The sequence below is a fragment of the Salmo trutta genome, chromosome 6, assembly GCF_901001165.1.
Source record: "Salmo trutta chromosome 6, fSalTru1.1, whole genome shotgun sequence".
Taxonomy (NCBI): domain Eukaryota; kingdom Metazoa; phylum Chordata; class Actinopteri; order Salmoniformes; family Salmonidae; genus Salmo; species Salmo trutta.
Window position 1 is genome coordinate 49,194,187 of NC_042962.1, and position 20,109 is coordinate 49,214,295.

The 20,109-nt window shown below is 43.8% G+C and overlaps 1 protein-coding gene across 5 annotated transcripts in view; it reads left to right on the forward strand.

Moving 5' to 3' along the window:
• Positions 1 to 4,112: 4,112 nt before the first annotated feature.
• Positions 4,113 to 20,109, forward strand: part of LOC115196104 (sodium channel protein type 2 subunit alpha) — a 45,750-nt gene continuing 29,753 nt past the window's right edge. For 2 of the 5 annotated variants that reach the window (XM_029756669.1, XM_029756671.1), the window contains exons 1-7: positions 4,113 to 4,559; positions 9,347 to 9,666; positions 11,492 to 11,610; positions 12,229 to 12,318; positions 12,901 to 13,029; positions 16,059 to 16,150; positions 19,780 to 20,046. In XM_029756669.1, the coding sequence (XP_029612529.1) occupies positions 9,400 to 9,666; positions 11,492 to 11,610; positions 12,229 to 12,318; positions 12,901 to 13,029; positions 16,059 to 16,150; positions 19,780 to 20,046 (964 nt within the window). In that variant the 5' untranslated portion in view covers positions 4,113 to 4,559; positions 9,347 to 9,399. Of the gene's footprint in view, positions 4,560 to 9,346; positions 9,667 to 11,491; positions 11,611 to 12,228; positions 12,319 to 12,900; positions 13,030 to 16,058; positions 16,151 to 16,356; positions 16,449 to 19,779; positions 20,047 to 20,109 lie in introns of those variants that run through there. The other 3 variants (XM_029756668.1, XM_029756670.1, XM_029756672.1) reach the window with 2 other exon arrangements.

The following is a 20,109-nucleotide window of genomic DNA, read 5'->3' on the forward strand; positions in this document are numbered from 1 at the left end:
CCGTTCATCTTTCCCTCGATCCTGACTAGTCTCCCAGTCCCTACCGCTGCAAAACATCCCCACAGCATGATGCTGCCACCACCATGCTTCACCATAGGGATGGTGCCAGGTTTCCTCCAGACGTGACGCTTGTCATTCAGGCAAAAGAGTTCAATCTTGGTTTCATCAGACCAGAGAATCTTGTTTCTCATGGTCTGAGTCTTTTAGGTGCCTTTTGGCAAACTCCAAGTGGGCTGTCATGTGCCTTTTACTGAGGAGTGGCTTCCGTCTGGCCACTCTACCATAAAGGCCTGATTGGTGGAGTGCTGCAGAGATGGTTGTCCTTCTGGAAGGTTCTTCCATCTCCACAGAGGAACTCTGGAGCTGTCAGAGTGACCATCGGGTTCATGGTCACCTCCCTGACCAAGGCCCTTCTTCCCCAATTGCGCAGTTTGGCCGGGCGACCAGCTCTACAAAGAGTGGTTCCAAAATTCTGGATGCCGATTAAGGCAGCCCTCCGCACCACTCTGATTCAGAGGGGTTGGGTTAAATGCGGAAAATACATTTCAGTTGAATGCATTGTTGTACAACTGACTAGGTATCCCCCTTTCCCTTATTTAAATAAAGTGTTTATGCTTTTTATTTTAAATACATTTGCTAACATTTCAAAAAACGTTGTCATTATGGGGCATTGTGTGTATATTCATGAGGTAAACATTTTATTTAATCAATTTTAGAGTAAGGCTGTAACATAACAAAATGTGGAAAAAGTCAAAGGGTCTGAATACTTTCCAAATGCACTGTATGCATGTGTGTGTATAGGTGCCTGTGTGTGTTTTTGTGACTGCATGCGCATGTATGTGACAGAAACTCACACGTATTACTTTCATCACTGAGACGGCAATGAGAAGAGAACAGTGTAACCATGATGACAGACAGCTTCAGGAACTTCCCTCAATGAGGAGCCAGGTGAATGTCAAACAGTCAGACACTCCACATGGGCGCCAAGGGCAACCAGCACTACAGCTTTTTTATTCACTATGACAGCATTGTTAAATTCAGGTATATTTTGACATGTGAGGGGTTAGATGTGTATTTGATGGAGATGGATAATTAGGAGATTGGTGGCACACTGCTTTCTTGGCTTGTTGTAAAAATGCACTTTCACCAGCAGAGGGCAGGGACCTGCAAGAATCACATGGTGGCTACCCTACAGGAGGCACAGACCCACTGCTTGCCGGTTCTCCCTGAGTGCCACTTCAGAGAGAACACACGTTGCTCTTTAACTGAAAGTGCAGTTCTTTAGAATGCTCAAGTATGGCTTGTGCTAATCAGACAGATCAGTAGCCTTTTTCACCCATGCTACACTACAGCCCATCTGACAGAGTGCCTGCGTCCCAATAGTCTACAGCGGCACCCCGACCTTGTGTCCTATCCTTCGTCTTCTGCATTGATCTGAATGAAACGGCTGGATAGGTGGAAGCAAAATCATCTAATATGATTTCTGCCATTATATTTGGTGTTTGATGCAGTTGTGGAGGATCAAGATCTCCAGTGTGGTGGAGTTTCTTTTTAGGCCGAGGCTACGAATACAGAGTTTCTGCTCCCGTCCCTCCCCTTCTGGAAACTTCTCTCTCAAATCTCAGAATCCAAATCCCATACTGTGCATGTGTTATTCACACACAGTCATGTTTCTCTCTTTGCTCGCCCTCTTCTGAACCCTCAACCAATTAGATCGATATGATGATATTGCCTATGTCTCTGCCTCATATTTCTGAACATACGTTCCAGAAATATACAGTGAGTTCCAAAAGTATTGGGACAGTGACACTTTTTTTTAGAACTTTTGTATTGTAAATAATACAATGAGAGCAGACTGATAGCTTTAATTTGAGGGTTTTCATCCGTATCAGGTGTACCGTTTAGAAATTACAGCACTTTTTGTACATAGTCCCCCCATTTTAGGGGACCAAAAGTATCGGCCAAATTCACTCATGTGTATTAAAGTAGTCAAAAGTGTAGTATTTGGTCCCATATTCCTAGCACGCAATGATTACATCAAGCTTGTGACTCTAGAAACTTGTTGGATGCATTGAATAATGAGTGAAAAAGTTAGACACAAATATCATACCCCAAAGACATGCTAACCTCTCACTATTACAATAACTGAAGGTTTTTTGGGGGGATATGATATTTGTGCATCTGTAACTTTCTCACTCATCATTATTCACAATTTATTCAGGGCTATCCTCAATCATGGTAACATTCAAATTAATGTAGATGTGTTTAGAAACATATTCAATTTTTATTTACAATAAAGTGACTCCAAAATGGCACAATACATTATTTATTTCTGTTGGGCACAAAATAATCTGAAACACATCCAAGACAAACAGCAAATGCATCCAACCAGTTTGTAGAGTCACAAGCTTGATGTAATCATTGAGTGCTAGGAATATGGGACCAAATACTACTACACTTGACTACTTTAATACACATAGAAGTGAATTCGTCCCAATACTTTTGGTCCCCTAAAATGGGGGGACTATGTACAAAAAGTGCTGTAATTTCTAAACGTTTACCTGATATGGATGAAAATACACTCAAACTAAAGCTGACAGTCTGCACTTTAACCTCACTGTCATTGTATCATTTCAAATCCAAAGTGCTGGAGTACAGAACCAAAACTCGTCACTGTCCCAATACTTTTGCAGCTCACTGTATAAGAAGTCCACATACAAACGTATTGTCTTTTGAAAAGGATATTGCCGTAGCACAAGCAAGACGTAGTCTACACATTACATTGGGGCAAAAACAATTAGCGTTTTGTGTGATGTAATATTTGTAGTTATGTTGCCATATAGTTAGCAGTCTGCCTCAAGTTTAGCCAATGTTTGCAAAGATGCTAAACAATGTTTTAAACATTAACTCGCTATTGACTGCCTGTCTGTGACTTACTTGTACGATATGCTGTGTAGGCTACATATAACTTGCCTATCTGCATGTAACTCCCCTCCTGAATAAAATACGAAATTGCTAAACAACCTGTTTGTGTTGGGCTTATTTTTGCAATAGCCTACTGTTACAACAGATCTACGTTTCTTCGAACCGTCTCGTGAACAAGCGGAAGCAGAGTTATGGAGTGATTGAGCAGCAGCTGACAGGTAGGCTAGTGGATCCTGCATGCGAGGAAATCTCCGTATTTCTTGCAACATCAAGACAGAAAATATGGAACCGCCAATCCATTCTATTTAATACAGTCTATCTCAGACTTCCAAATATTTTTTTATTTTTTATTATTGGATTTCAGAAAACATTCACACAAACAATACAAGACCATAACCAATGATTACCTGGATGGTAGATGCTGTGTCATGGCCAATGAGAGGTTTTGAAGCCACCGGTCGCCATATTGGCACTCCCCAGAAGGAGCAGTCCTCCATAGGAATGAAAAGAATTCAACAGTATGTCAATAAAAGGACAAATTTGCATGTATTTAAAAAAAATGTTTTGTTGTAGTATCATTAGCACTCTTAAATGTGTTTTTTAAGGAATATGTTTTATATATATAAAATATTGTTAAGTTCCCTTAATATAATTTAAATGTATGCATTAAGGTGTCTGTTATAGAACATACTTGTCAAAAACGAATGTAGACATTAATAAAGGCATTTCAAAATCTTTTTTTACAACGGGGGTGTTCCCATTGGGGGCCCGAGTTAAAATGAACCCCTGACAGACAATTAATGACAATAAATGATTATTTAGGCTACCTTCCTATGCTTCTTTCTTATAATCTCTAAATTATGGCTTTACTTTTTTTATACGTGGGTGTCGCAATTAGATCATTTAATTTGTTGTAATACATATCAATTTAACAAATTTGCCTTCAATTGACATATACATTTCTTGCAATGCATTTATCAAAATTGGCAGGGGTTTTGTGGTCTCTAAACGTGTGTTACTCAAACACACGAACGCATTGAGCAAACGTTGCTCACGATCATATTTCCAATCGATATTGTTCAAGTAGCCTGAGTCATTTGCGGTCATGTCTCGATAATGGAAAAATAGATGGCACCACTGCTTCTTAGATGACTCTAGTGTCATGGACATAAGATATTCTCATGGCCATAGATGAAACACTGCTACTTCGAGAATGTAGTGGCAAAATACAAATGTTTATCCATATTTCAGCTAACAGCATCCATAGTGGATCCATTACAAGGAATAAACAACGGGGTAAGGGCACGCCCAGGCAGTGTGAGAGATCCATTCACACCCATTCAGTTGGGTGGCTGACGCGCGCTTGGGAACCTTTGTCACTCACTCACGTCGCTGTGTTTTCCGGGATTGTGGTGATTGAGAGAGATAGCCACTCTTGTTACTTAATGTTCCTCGCCCGTTCCAACTATGATCTGAGTGCCTCGGTTTTTTGGAGACTTATGTGCGTGTCAGATGGTGGTGGTAGGGCGGAGATGTTACAAATGAGAAACCGAAAATTCGAGGAAATATACGGATACGTCAATATGGCGACAGCTGCCGCCTCCCCTGCTGGTTTTGAATCCACGACAATTAAGGTATGGCTACTAGCCTCACCTTCTCTTTCAGATTATACCTGTTGCCTGTGCTTATTGTTCGCGATAAGGCTACATAATGTATTTAAAAGCAAACCACTGCACTTGTCTAGACGGATTTATTAGCCATCAATCAATTCCAAACTTGTTTCACACCTTCATGTGTTTGGCTATGCGTTTCATGATGACAACATACCTGTGTCTCTGTTCGTAGCTTACCATTTGGTTTCTGTCTGTCGTTTGGTGTATGAGCCCCAAATTGGTGTTTTCTGTGTTGATTCGCGTTTCAGCACCATGGACAGCAGACGTGTTCAGAGAAAATGAGGCTACGCAGCAATAAGTACTAATATGAACGGTTACTACTATTCATATGTCACATTTAATGTATTGATATAATAACAGTATGTATTGCTTTAATGTATGTCTTGAGTACATACTTGTGTGTTGATAACAGCCTACATAAAGTCTCGAGGGATTCGTGTGACGTTGAACAGATCGGACAACATTCTAGCTGTGATATTGATCACAGGCCGAGTATGATATTCCCAAAGCGTCTTTATCCCAATCACAGACAGACATCATCATATCAAAACAACCTTTTTAAATGTGGAGGTCGACATTTTAAACATTCTTTGAATGAATGGCGTCCACCCAAGACTACCTTTTGATTTTAAATGGCTTCGGAAATGTAATGTCCATTCAAAACCCCTTAACATACCAGACAGTATAGCTACAGATGCATGCTAGAACTGGAGATACCATTTCATACATCTTCAGAGTATAGAAATAATCAGTGTCTGAGGTGTTGTTAGACTCCAGGCAAAACACGCCTTCAGAGACTGGCTCAGTTGGGGGAGTGTGTACTAGCATAGGCTCTAGCAAATCTTTCATAGGGCTCTTAGGTGACGTGCTGTCAACTAACTCACACATCGGAGCAGTGGATCCCCAGGCTGTCTTTAGAACACACGCTGATGTGTTTATGAAGCTCCCTATGGGAAAAGCTAGCTAGCACACAGTGACACAGATATTGTCTACAGTACAAAGAACCGTAGGATATATGAGGTTACTGTAATTCCTCATTTATGTGCCTATTCCATGCCGTGGATTAGAACAAAGGTGATTTCGAGTCACACTTTATTTAGATAGTCCTGACAGTCCATCTGGAGATGCTAAAACGATGGTCATACTATCAACAAACTCTCTGTTGATAAGCAACTGGTTGCTAAGGTTAGGGTTAGGGTTAGGTTTAGAATAAGGGTTATAGGGTACGGGTTAGTGCTAAGATAAGGGTAACGGTTAAGTTTAGGGTTAGGATGAGGGTTAGGGTTAGTAGCTAGTTAATTAAATTGTTATTTATAGTCTGTAGAAACACCAATCAACTCTGAAAACACCTACTTCGATGTCAGTTGCTCGCACGGCAATCAGAAACCAAATGGTGTTAACCTGATGAATGCGAATGAGATCCCTCCTCGGCTGGCCTCAGAGCCCCATGGAAGTGTATGCTGGGTGCTGTGACACTGTGTTGGATGTGCCATGTGTCAGTAGTAGCCTCATATGTCAGACAGTATAGGGTTGCTAGGCAACAGAACTGCAGCTCCTCCATTGTTTCAGAAATATTAAATGGTAAAGACTGACAATGAAGGCTATGTCAGTAGTACCATTCTGTAACGAGGACCACAGTGCTAAAGATGTGATGAGAGAGAAGCCGGTGGGGGAACACAGTCCTGCCCCCTGCCCCCTGTCCCCTGCCCCCTGACCCCAGACAGGAAGACCCCACTGCCCTCACTGGCCTCTGAATATGTGTTGTCTTAAAGGTACAGGCTTTGTTCTAAGGACCCACTTGGGTTTTAGGGGAGTGCTTGTTTGTATTTCTCCCTGGGCCTCTGGAGGAAACAGGGTAGGCCTTTGGAGAGAGGGGGAAAAAAAGATAAATGGGGGAGAGGACGGTGTGTGTGGGCGTTGATTGATGTTGATGGAGAATCAGGCCATGGTGAGAGAGAAAATGAGTGTTTATTTCCATCACAGATGTATCCACAATGAGTGTGATCTATCCACAGCAGTTGGCTGTTTTTAAATCAACCACAGTGGCAGTGACAACCCTGGGGACATTTTTAATTAGTTATTTATTTATTTCACCTTTATTTAACCAGGTAGGCAAGTTGAGAACAACTTCTCATTTACAATTGCGACCTGGCCAAGATAAAGCAAAGCAGTTTGACACATACAACAACACAGAGTTACACATGGAGTAAAACAAACATACAGTCAATAATATAGTAGAAAAATAAGTCTACATACAGAGTGAGCAAATGAGGTGAGATAAGGGAGGTAAAGGCAAAAAAGGCCATGGTGGTGAAGTAAATACAATATAGCAAGTAAAACACTGGAATAGTAGATTAGCAGTGGAAAAAAGTGCAAAGTAGAAATAGAAATAATGGGGTGCAAAGGAGCAAAATAAATAAATACAGTAGGGGAAGAGGTAGTTGTTGGAATAATAATAATAATAAACATACAGTCAATAATACAATAGAAAAAGTATATATACAGTTTGTGCAAATGAGGTAGGATAAGGGAGGTAAGGCAATGAATATGCCATAGTGGCTAAATAATTACAATATAGCAATTAAACACTGGAGTGATACATGTGCAGAAGATGAGTGTGCAAGTAGAGATACTGGGGTGCAAAGGAGCAAAATAAATAAAATAAATAACAGTATGGGGATGAGGTAGTTGGATGGCATATTTACAGATGGGCTATGTACAGATGCAGCGATCTGTGAGCTGCTCTGACAGCTGGTGCTTAAAGCTAGTGAGGGAGATAAGTGTTTCCAGTTTTAGAGATTTTTGTAGTTCGTTCCAGTCATTGGCAGCAGAGAACTGGAAGGAGAGGCGGCCGAAGGAGGAATTGGCTTTGGGGGTGACCAGAGAGATATACCTGCTGGAGCGTGTGCTACAAGTGGGTGCTGCTATGGTGACCAGCGAGCTGAGATAAGGGGGAACTTTACATAGCAGGGTCTTGTAGATGACCTGGAGCCAGTGGGTTTGGGGACGAGTATGAAGCGAGGGCCAGCCAACGAGAGCGTACAGGTCGCAGTGGTGGGTAGTATATGGGGCTTTGGTGACAAAACGGATGTCACTGTGATAGACTGCGTCCAATTTATTGAGTAGGGTATTGGAGGCTATTTTGTAAATGACATCGCCGAAGTCGAGGATCGGTAGGATGGTCAGATTTACGAGGGTATGTTTGGCAGCATGAGTGAAAGATGCTTTGATGCGAAATAGGAAGCCAATTCTAGATTTAACTTTGGATTGGAGATGTTTGATGTGAGTCTGGAAGGAGAGTTTACTGTCTAACCAGACACTTAGGTATTTGTAGTTGTCCACATATTCTAAGTCAGAACCGTCCAGAGTAGTGATGCTGGACGGGCAGGCAGGTGCAGGCAGCGATCGGTTGAAGAGCATGCATTTAGTTTTACTTGTATTTAAGAGCAGTTGGAGGCCACGGAAGGAGAGTTGTATGGCATTGAAGCTCGTCTGGAGGGTAGTTAACACAGTGTCCAAAGAAGGGCCAGAAGTATACAGAATGGTGTCGTCTGCATAGAGGTGGATCAGAGACTCACCAGCAGCAAGAGCGACATCATTGATGTATACAGAGAAAAGAGTCGGCCCAAGAATTGAATCCTGTGGCACCCCCATAGAGACTGCCAGAGGCCCGGACAACAGGCCCTCCGATTTGACACACTGAACTCTATCAGAAAAGTAGTTGGTGAACCAGGCGAGGCAATCATTTGAGAAACCAAGGCTGTCGAGTCTGCCGATGAGGATGTGGTGATTGACAGAGTCGAAAGCCTTGGCCAGGTCAATGAATATTGCTGCACAGTATTGTTTCTTATCGATGGCGGTTAAGATATCGTTTAGGACCTTGAGTGTGACATATTGAAATTCACCTACATAGAATTACATTTTAATAAGCTTAAAAAAAATCTCTGTGGTCACCTACATCTCATTTAACTTGGTGACCACTTCCCTTCTCAGCAAGGAAAGAGTGTGTATTGTTTCATACAAATAAAAGGGGTATTTCAATTTTGTATTCGGCTGAAACAGGCCTCTGATGTCCAGTTTGGTTGGCCTCGGCCAAGGCTGTCTGTGTCCCTCTGCATCAGTTCAGGTCCCTCTTCGGCTGTCACCAGCCTCAGCCCTCTCGCCTTTCCCTCATCCCCACCTATGACCCCCTGGGCGTCTCGAAAGAAAGACTACCCAGAGTTCAGTGCGGGCAGAGGAACCGTGCAAACCCTCTCTAATGTCTCCCCTCATTTTTGCTGTGTGTGTGTGTGTGTGTGCGTGTGTGTGTGTGTGTGGTTGACAGTCATCCAGGGTTTCACTCTCAACAGTAGATATATCTACATGTATGAGCTGTGTGCACATTACCCTGTAATGCGCTTACCACGTTGATGTCTTTAAGAGGAAAGATACTAGGATTAAGGATGCTACACTAAGTCTCTGATCGTCCATCAGAGAGAGAAATAAACCAGGTCTCTGTGTATGATGATGTAATGGTATATCTGAACATGGTGCTGCAGTACAGTAAGTTACAGTAGAAGTCATGGGAAATGAGCATTATATTGCCATTCATGCTGTTTCAGTTGTACGTAGGGGGAGGGGAGAGTATTTGTCTAAACATACAGTAGAGTACTGGATGTATCCCAGGCCACTTGTCATGCACAACATGTGCTGTAGGCTAAATGTTGTAGCTGGGTCTTCCTGATCTCCCTCCCTCTCTCTCTCCCCAGCCCCCTGTCCTGGCGGAGCCCCAAGCTTCCCTGTGAAGGAGCACCATGACAAGATGGCACAGCTGCTTGTACCGCCCGGACCTGACAGCTTCTGCCGCTTCTGTCCCGACTCGCTTGCCGCCATCGAAAGGCGCATCGCCGAGGAGGAGGCCCGGAAACCCCGCGTTGACCGCTGTAGCGACAGCAATGACGACAACGAGCCCAAGCCCAACAGCGACCTGGAGGCGGGGAAGTCCCTCCCCTTCATCTACGGGGACGTCCCCCAAGGCTTTGTCTCCACCCCTCTGGAGGACCTGGACCCCTTCTATTCCATTCAGAAGGTACTGGACACACCCACACCTAGCCTAAATTCCAGATCTGTTTGTGCTGTCTTCCCAACTCCTATTTCATGGTTTATGGGACTCAGGCTAAACCCCACCCACAACCTTTAAGGTTTGGTCTATTTTTCAATCCAAAAGTATTATGATACATTCACAAGACATTGCAAGACTCATTGGCAATCGCGTTAGCCCCTGCTGGCCAATAATGACACATAGGAGTTCACAGAATGTTCTGCATTTTAAACAAAGCTAGCATACTGTGCTCCAAAGCGGCAACATGGTGCCATGTCCTCATGCTGCCTTCATGTGCCATGTTGTGTCATTTATGTATTAACATTTACATTTTAGTCATTTAGCAGACACTCTTATCCAGAGTGACTTACAGTAGTGAATGCATACATTTTTTTTTTCTGTGCTGGCCCCCCGTGGGAATCGAACCCACAACCCTGGTGTTGCAAACACCATGCTCTACCAACTGAGCTACAGGGAATATTAACTGGTGCACTCAGTGATGCATCTTCAAAGAATAACAAAAACAGGCCAAATTACATTTGAGACACTGTTTCTGAGCACTCAGTTCATGTCAACACACTCCAGGGTCCTCCTCAGATGGTGCTAAGGCTAACTAGCAGACACACTCTAGGATTCTCCTCAAATGGTGCCAAGGCTAACTAGCAGCCAACACTCTAGGATCCTCCTCAAATGGTGCCAAGGCTAACTAGCAGCCAACACTCTAGGATCCTCCTCAAATGGTGCCAAGGCTAACTAGCAGCCAACACTCTAGGATCCTCCTCAAATGGTGCCAAGGCTAACTAGCAGACACACTCTAGGATCCTCCTCAAATGGTGCCAAGGATAACTAGCAGCCAACACTCTAGGATCCTCCTCAAATGGTGCCAAGGCTAACTAGCAGCCAACACTCTAGGATCCTCCTCAAATGGTGCCAAGGCTAACTAGCAGCCAACACTCTAGGATCCTCCTCAAATGGTGCCTCGGCTAACTAGCAGCCAACACTCTAGGATCCTCCTCAAATGGTGCCTCGGCTAACTAGCAGCCAACACTCTAGGATCCTCCTCAGATGGTGCCAAGGCTAACTAGCAGCCAACACTCTAGGATCCTCCTCAGATGGTGCCAAGGCTAACTAGCAGCCAACACTCTAGGATCCTCCTCAGATGGTGCCAAGGCTAACTAGCAGCCAACACTCTAGGATCCTCCTCAGATGGTGCCAAGGCTAACTAGCAGCCAACGCACAAGTGACAGGAACTGAGCTAAACTGTGGCCCCAGCTGAGTCTTTGATGTAGTCATCCATGTAGTCATCCAGACACAATGTACACACCCACATAGACGGAAACACACAAACACACTTAGACAGAAACACACACACACACACACACACACACACACACACACACACACACACACACACACACACACACACACACACACATCATGAGTCCATCTGAGAGAGAGAGAGGGACTGCCTGGCTGCTCTCCTGTCATCTGGGGTTTGAGCGTGCCAGACAGAAGGAACAACACCAATAGTAACAGGACCACAGTACAGCCTCAGCACACCATCAACAGTGGTGGACAATGTCTTGGCCTTGCCTTGGTGCTGTGGTGGTGTGTACAGCTGGGATGGGTGTGTTTCACAGCCACAGTCACTTCTTGTAGTCTTAGTTCCATAGTCAGTCGAAGATGTTCTACATATTACTTACTGCATGTCATTTGGGCAACTCAACTCTTCCTCACTCTCTCTCTGTCTCTCTCTCTGTCTCTTTCTCTCTCTCTCTGTCTCTCTCTCTGTCTGTCTCTCTGTCTCTTTCAGACATTTATAGTGTTGAATCACGGCAAGGCAATATTCCGTTTCAACGCCACTCCTGCCTGTTACATCCTAAGCCCCTTCAGTCCTCTACGGAGAATAGCAATTGCAGTTTTAGTACACTCATATCCTTTCACATCTATATCAAGGTATGGTTTGATATACTTATGGCCTAGTTTGGTGTCATATAGAGCATATATATGTGAGAGAAATGTGACTAAATTGTATGTTGACTTTGAAAATATGTGATGGTAGTGGATTCCCTGAGTGGTTCGTGACCATGTGACCTGACCAAGAAAAACTCTGGGTCGATATTTCTAGGCTGTATAGGGCATGGAGTTTTTCCGGGTAATTAAAAAAAAATATATATATTTCACCTTTATTTAACCAGGTAGGCTAGTTGAGAACAAGTTCTCATTTACAACTGCGACCTGGCCAAGATAAAGCAAAGCAGTGCGACACAAACAACAACACAGAGTTACACATGGAATAATAAACATACAGTCAATAATACAATAGAAAAAGTATATATACAGTGTGTGCAAATGAGGTAGGATAACGAGAGCATACAGGTCGCAGTGGTGGGTAGTATATGGGGCTTTGGTGACAAAACGGATAGCCTATGGCCTATGGTCACGGAACACTCGGGGTCTAGTCCTCCTTATTAGTTAGCCTTGATGTGACATTGCTTTTCATGTGTCTCTGAACATGTTGGGTTCTTTCCTTGACTTGTGTCTCTGTACGATGTTCAGCATGTTGATCATGTTCACCATTCTGACCAACTGTGCTTTTATGACTCTGAGCAACCCCCCGGACTGGGCCAAGAATGTTGAGTAAGTAATTTATATTCTAGATTGAATTCCTGTAGGTTACTTATTATTGGCTGTTACCCTATTCAATTGACACCCGTTTTTATAGCTTCCTTGGTAAGACAAAGATACAATTCTGTTTCCAGTGTGAGAATGCGTAATTGCGTTTGGCCTCAAGTAATCTCAGACATTTTTACTGTGAGAAACCAAAAGAAATGAATTAGCAGGACAATTCAAACATTGGCTACGCTCTAGTATCCACCACAGGAGGTTGGTGGCACCTTAATTGGGGAGGAATGGAGAGGAATAGGTGGAATTGTATCAAATACATCAAACTCAAGCTTTGATGCCATTCCATTTGCGCCGTTCCAGCCATTATTATGAGCCGTTCTCCCCTCAGCAGCCTCCACTGATATCCACACTAGCATAAGACTTACAATTGTTTTCTTGCTAGCAAAATTGGAACAGAGCCTACACTGGCACAGGAAAAATTGTGTTGTTTTGGTTTAGCCCCGGAAAACAGGTATAAGATTTTGATTGAATAGGGCTGTTGTTGTTGACTTCCATAGCAACCATCATAATGCCTTTCTGTCTTGGTTTGATCAGGTACACATTCACAGGAATTTATACATTCGAGTCTCTCATTAAAATCTTGGCGAGGGGGTTCTGTGTGGGGAAGTTCACCTTCCTCAGGGATCCATGGAACTGGTTGGACTTCATGGTAATCTCCATGGCGTAAGTATTACCACAGATGTACAGTTGAAGTCGGAAGTTTACATACACTTAGGTTAGAGTCATTAAAACTTGTTTTTCAACCACTACACAAATTTCCTGTTAACAAACTATAGTTTTGGCAAGTCGTTTAGGACATCTGCTTTGTGCATGAGACAAGTAATTTTTCCAACAATTGTTTACAGACAGATTATTTCACAATTCCAGTGGGTCAGAAGTTTACGTACAGTAAGTTGACTGTGCCTTTAAACAGCTTGGAAAATTCCAGAAAATTATGTCATTGCTTTAGAAGCATCTGATAGGCTAATTGACATCATTTGAGTCAATTGGAGGTGTACCTGTGGATGTATTTCAAGGCCTTACCTTCCAGCTCAGTGCCTCTTTGCTTGACATCATGGGAAAATCAAAAGAAATCAGCCAAGACCTCAGAAGAAAAATTGTAGACCTCCGCAAGTCTGGTTCATCCTTGGGAGCAATTTCCAAATGCCTGAAGGTACCATGTTCATCTGTACAAACAGTATTACGCAAGTATAAACACCATGGGTCCATGCAGCCGTCATACCGCTCAGGAAGGAGACGCATTCTGTCTCCCAGAGATGAACGTACTTTGGTGCGAAAAGTGCAAATCAACCCCAGAACAACAGCAAAGGACCTAGTGAAGATGCTGGAGGAAACAGGTACAAAAGTATTTATATCCACAGTAAAACGAGTCCTATATCGACATAACCTGAAAGGCGCTCAGCAAGGAAGAAGCCACTACTCCAAAACCGCCATTAAAAAAAGCCAGACTATGGTTTGCAACTGCACATGGGGACAAAGATCATACTTTTTGGAGAAAGGTCCTCTGGTCTGATGAAAGAAAAATAGAACTGTTTGGCCATAATGACGATCATTATGTTTGGAGAAAAAAGGGGAGGCTTGCAAGCCGAAGAACACAATCCCAACCGTGAAGCACGGGAGTGGCAGCATCATGTTGTGGGGGTGCTTTGCTGCAGGAGGGACTGGTGCGCTTCACAAAATAGATTGCATCATGAGGCAGGAAAAGTATGTGGACATATTGAAGCAACATCTCAAGGCGTCAGTCAGGAAGTTAAAGCTTGGTCACAAATGGGTCTTCCAAATGGATAATGACCCCGAGCATACTTCCAAAGTTGTGGCAAAACGGCTTAAGGACAACAAAATCAAGGTATTGGAGTGGCCATCACAAAGCCTTGACCTCAATCCTATAGAACATTTGTGGGCAGAACTGAAAAAGCGTGTGCAAGCAAGGAGGCCTAGAAACCTGACTCAGTTACACCAGTTCTGTCAGGAGGAATGGGCATAAATTCACCCAACTTATTGTGGGAAGCTTGTGGAAGGCTACCTGAAACATTTGACCCAAGTTAAACAATTTAAAGGCAATGCTACCAAATACTATTTGAGTGTATGTAAACGTTTGACCCTCTGGGAATGTGATGAAAGAAATAAAAGCTGAAATAAATAATTCTCTCTACTATTATTCTTACATTTCACATTCTTAAAATAAGGGATGATCCTAACTGACCTAAGATAGGGAATTTTTACAAGGATTAAATGTCAGGAATTGTGAAAAACTGAGTTTAAATGTATTTGGCCAAGGTGCATGTAAACTTCCATCTTCAACTGTATCGATGACTTATATTTCCAGCTAGGATCAATAGAATAGGATATTATCTAGCATTGCTGACCGTATCAACAACAAGCATGTTTGAGTATAGGACCAATGTATGTATTCCTCCTAACCAGCGTAGATTTTATTTTAAAAAGTATAATTAATATAACACTCCACTACAAAACTGCTACTCATGTCACTAATCCAAATATCAATATACACTGACTATACCAAACATTATGAACACCTTCAGTTGCTCCCCCCCACCCCCACCCCATGCTCAAAATGCTGGGCCATGTTGGGCATGAAAAACCCAGCAGCATTGTAGTTCTTGACACAAACCGGTGTGCCTGGCACCTACTACCACACCCCGTTCAAAATCTTTTGTCTTGCCCATTCACCCCCTGAATGGCACAAATACAAAAATTCATGTCTCAATTGTCTCAAGGCTTAAAAATCTTTCATTAACCTGTCTCCTCCCCTTCATCTACGCTGATTGAAGTGGATTTAATAAGTGACATCAATAAGGGATCCTAGCTTTCACCTGGATTCACCTGTTCAGTCTATGTCATGGAAAGAGCAGGTGTCCTTAATGTTTCTACACTCTGTGTATATTCTGATTCTGCCATGTAACTGGAAGGACTGGTTTGAAAAGTGTGGACACAGAGGTCTGTCAGGCCACAGAGGTCTGTCAGGCCACAGAGGTCTGTCAGGACACAGAGGTCTGTCAGGACACAGAGGTCTGTCAGGACACAGAGGTCTGTCAGGACACAGAGGTCTGTCAGGCCACAGAGGTCTGTCAGGCCACAGAGGTCTGTCAGGCCACAGAGGTCTGTCAGGACACAGAGGTCTGTCAGGACACAGAGGTCTGTCAGGACACAGAGGTCTGTCAGGACACAGAGGTCAGAGTTATGAGGTCAGAGCAGTGCTCTACACTCAACCCTCTAGACCAGTGGCATTCAAACTTTTTCAGTGGGGACCCCATTTTTTTTGCCTGAATTTTTGGGGACCCCATTTATTTTGTTCTCGCGACCCCACCCCAAATCTAATGGTGCAGCTTTAATTCATTACATTTCTATTTTTACATTAACAAATAGCCATTAATTCATTCCATTTTAATCTCGCTTCAAAATGAAAAGAAACCATTAACTACATTTACAATTTTTATTTTTTATTTTTTTATAATCTTTCTCAAAAACCTATATACTGTATGTATGATATCTAATGTACTCCTATGTTTATGGTGTAGTGCATTTGATCTAATTAATTCCACTGTGAAAGTGTGTGCTTGACCTGTATTCATATGCGCGTCTGTGTGTACCTGCGTCTGTACGTTTGTGTGTGCATTTGCAAGTATGTCAGGGTACAACGCTGATTTTTAACTGTGCATTTAATCCTGCAGGTATGTAACAGAGTTTGTAAACCTAGGCAATGTTTCAGCTCTGCGCACTTTCAGAGTATTGCGAGCTTTGAAAACTATCTCGGTAATCCCAGGTAAGAACCTATGCCTGCTCACTCACCCGTCAGCCAAGATGTCTTTTGTTTGTGACGTTTGCCGACCCCCCCCCCCCCCCAACCCCCAACCCCCAACCCCCTTGTGTTGTCATGGTGTGTGTCCTGTGCGTGTGTGTGACTTCCCCCTTCCTTCCCTCGCTCCTCCTCCCTCCCCCAAACCTCCCCCCTGCTGCCTTCCCTTACAGATATGTGACAGAGTTTGTGGACCTGGGTAATGTCTCGGCCCTCAGAACCTTCAGGGTTCTCCGAGCCCTCAAAACTATATCAGTCATCCCAGGTGAGAGAGCCCAGGTCAGAGGTCAGAGGTTAAATGTTAACAACAAGGCTATAAGCTAACAGCTAATGGCTAATTCACTCCATCTGAGATACAGTTACTGCTCATCTCATGTTAGCTTAGCCTAGCGTTGTTACCTCTGTCACGCTGCCTTTCCACAGGCCAGTAAAAGCAGGAATCCAGGCCCACTCCATCGAGATGGAAAAGATTCCACGCTTTTAGACACATTACGTTACTTTCACTTTCTTCCTGTAATTCTCTTTCTTTTGTTATCTTGCCCTTTGGTGAAACTAGGTAGAATATTTATGATTTGTTTGTCTTTTTATGCATGAGACATTGCAAAAGCTAATTTGTGTGGTGAGCATTTGTGTCTAGGGTTACCCCTCTGTCCTTGTTCTAGGTTGCATGCATGTCTTGTTCACTGTGTATGGTGGTTGTTGAATAGGGTTGTACTAGAGTGATGCTAGGCAATGCCATGACACACACTCTCACAAAGTTGTCATCTCTCGGTTTCATAGACGAACCAATCACATCATTGGCTCCATGATTAGTGGGGGTCTCTAACCTCAACCTACATCAGCCCGCTTTCAAATGACATCAAATCTAATTTTATTTGTCACATGCGCCGAATACAACAGGTGTAGACCTTTCAGTGAAATGCTTACTTACAAGCCCTTAACCAACAATGCAGTTTAAAGAAAATACAAAAAAATAAGAAATAAAAGTAAGAAATAATTATAAGCAGCAGTAAAATAACAATAGCGAGGCTATACACAGGGGGTACCGGTACAGAGTCAATGTGCGGGGGCAGCGGTTAGTCGAGGTAATTGAGGTAATATCTACATGTAGGTAGAGTTATTAAAGTCACTATGCATAGATAATACCAGAGAGTAGCAGCAGCATAAAAGGGGGGGACAATGCAAATAGTCTGGGTAGCCATTTGATTAGATGTTCAGGAGTCTTATGGCTTGGGGGTAGAAGCTGTTAAGAAGCCTCTTGGACCTAGACTTGGCGCTCTGGAACCGCTTGCACGTGCGGTCGCAGAGAGAACAGTCTATGACTAGGGTGGCTGGAGTCTTTGACAATTTTTGGGGCCTTCCTCTGACACCACCTGGTATAGAGGTCCTGGATGTCAGGAAGCTTAGCCCCAGTGATGTACTGGGCCGTACGCACTACCCTCTGTAGTGCCTTGCGGTCGGAGGCCGAGCAGTTTCCATACCAGGCAGTGATGCAACCCATCAGGATGCTCTCAATGGTGCAGCTGTAGAACCTTTTGAGGATCTGAGGACCCATGCCACATTTTTTCAGTCTCCTGAGTGGGAATAGGTTTTGTCGTGTCCTCTTCATGGCTGTCTTGGTGTGCTTGGACCATGTTAGTTTGTTGGTGATGTGGACACCAAGGAACTTGAATCTCTCAACCTGCCCCAATACAGCCCGTCGATGAGAATGGGGACGTGCTCGGTCCTCCTTTTCCTGTAGTCCACAATCATCTCCTTTGTCTTGATCACGTTGAGGGAGAGGTTGTTGTACTGGCACCAGACAGCCAGGTCTCTGACCTCCTCCCTATAGGCTGTCTCGTCATTGTCGGTGATCAGGCCTACCACTGTTGTGTCATCTGCAAACTTAATGACGGTATTGTAGTCGTGCCTGGCCGTGCAGTCATGAGTGAACAGGTAGTACAGGAGGGGACTGGCCCCCGTGTTGAGGATCAGTGTGGCGGATGTGTTGTTACCTACTTTTACCACCTGGGGGCAGCCCGTCAGGAAGTTCAGGATCCAGTTGCAGAGGGAGGTGTTTAGTCCCAGGGTCCTTAGCTTAGTGCTGAGCTTTGAGGGCACAATTTTGTTGAACGCTGAGCTGTAGTCAATGAATAGCATTCTCACATAGGTGTTCCTTTTGTCCAGGTGGGAAAGGGCAGTGTGGAGTTCAATAGAGACTGCATCATCTGTGGATCTGTTGGGGTGGTACGCAAATTGGAGGGGGTCTAGGGTTTCTGGGATAATGGCGTTAATGTGAGCCATGCCCAGCCTTTCAAAGCACTTCATGGCTACAAACGGGAGTGCTATGGGTCGGTAGTCATTTAGGCAGGTTACCTTAGTGTTCTTGGGCACAGGGTCTATGGTGGCCTGCTTGAAACATGTTGGTATTACAGACTCGGACAGGGAGAGGTTTAAAATGTCAGTGAAGACACTTGCCAGTTGGTCAGCGCATGCTCGGAGTACACGTCCTGGTAATCAGTCTGGCCCTGCGGCCTTGTGAATGTTGACCTGTTTAAAGGTCTTACTCACATTGGCTGCGGAGAGCATGATCACACAGTCGTCCGGAACAGCTGATGCTCTCATGCATGTTTCAGTGTTACTTGCCTCAAGTGAGTATAGAAGTAATTTAGCTCATCTGGTAGGCTTATGTCACTGGGCAGCTCACGGCTATGCTTCCCTTTGTAGTCTGTAATAGTTTGCAAGCCCTGCCACATCCGACGTGCACCTTGGAGCCAGTGTAATACGATTCGATCTTAGTCCTACATTGACGCTTTGCCTGTTTGATGGTTCGTCGGAGGGCATAGCTGGATTTCTTATAAGGATAGAGTCCAGGATAGAGTCCCGCTCCTTGAAAGCGGCAGCACTACCCTTTAGCTCAGTGCGGATGTTGCCTGTAATCCATGGCTTCTGGTTGGGGTATGTACGTACAGTCATTGTGGGGACGACATCATCAATGCACTTATTGATGAAGCCAATGACTGATGTGGTGTACTCGTCAATGCCATCGGAAGAATCCTGGAACATATTCCAGTCTGTGCTAGCAAAACAGTCTGTAGCAAAACGTAGTTTAGCATCTGCATAGCATCACTAAAACCCCAACACACTTGGTCCCTATCAAACTGAATGATCGCAATTTGTCTATTATGTCATTATTACATTTCTGTACAGATCACTAAGTAATTATATGAATATGATATGATATCTGTAGTGATCTGAGTCTATTCAAAAAGAGAATTTGATTATCAACCAACATTAGACTTTCTGTGTAGACAGTCTGCCAGGGGTTTATCTAAGTGTGTTATGAACTGAGTGATCTTAACACCAACAACAACACCATCTCTGGAGAGATCCACGAGGAAAAATGATCAGTCTCTTCCTCAACCGGCTCCTGTATGAATGCCATACAGAAACTTGACATATGGATCTCCTATGCTGATTGCTAGCTATCATTGGGGGCTGAAGCATTTCTATATACCTTAGCATTTCTATACTATATTTCTATACCATATTATGTATCTGTTCTATTAATCAGTTGGAGCTGGTAACCAGGACTGTGCGTCGTCCCTCCCTAACAGGACTAAAGACCATCGTGGGCGCTCTGATCCAGTCGGTCAAGAAGCTCTCCGACGTCATGATCCTCACCGTTTTCTGTCTCAGCGTCTTCGCCCTGATTGGCCTGCAGCTCTTCATGGGCAACCTGAGACAGAAGTGTATCCGCAACCTCGTCAATGACACGACCCCCGACGACCGCCTGAACAGAACTCTGGGAACTGCAAACTTAAATGGAACCGATTTCAACATCACTAGCTCCGTAAACTGGACTGAGTACATCAACGATGAGAGTAAGCTAAGTGCTTGTTTGTCTGCAGGGGCGCCGGGGTAATGAGGGTCAAGTTCTATACCTC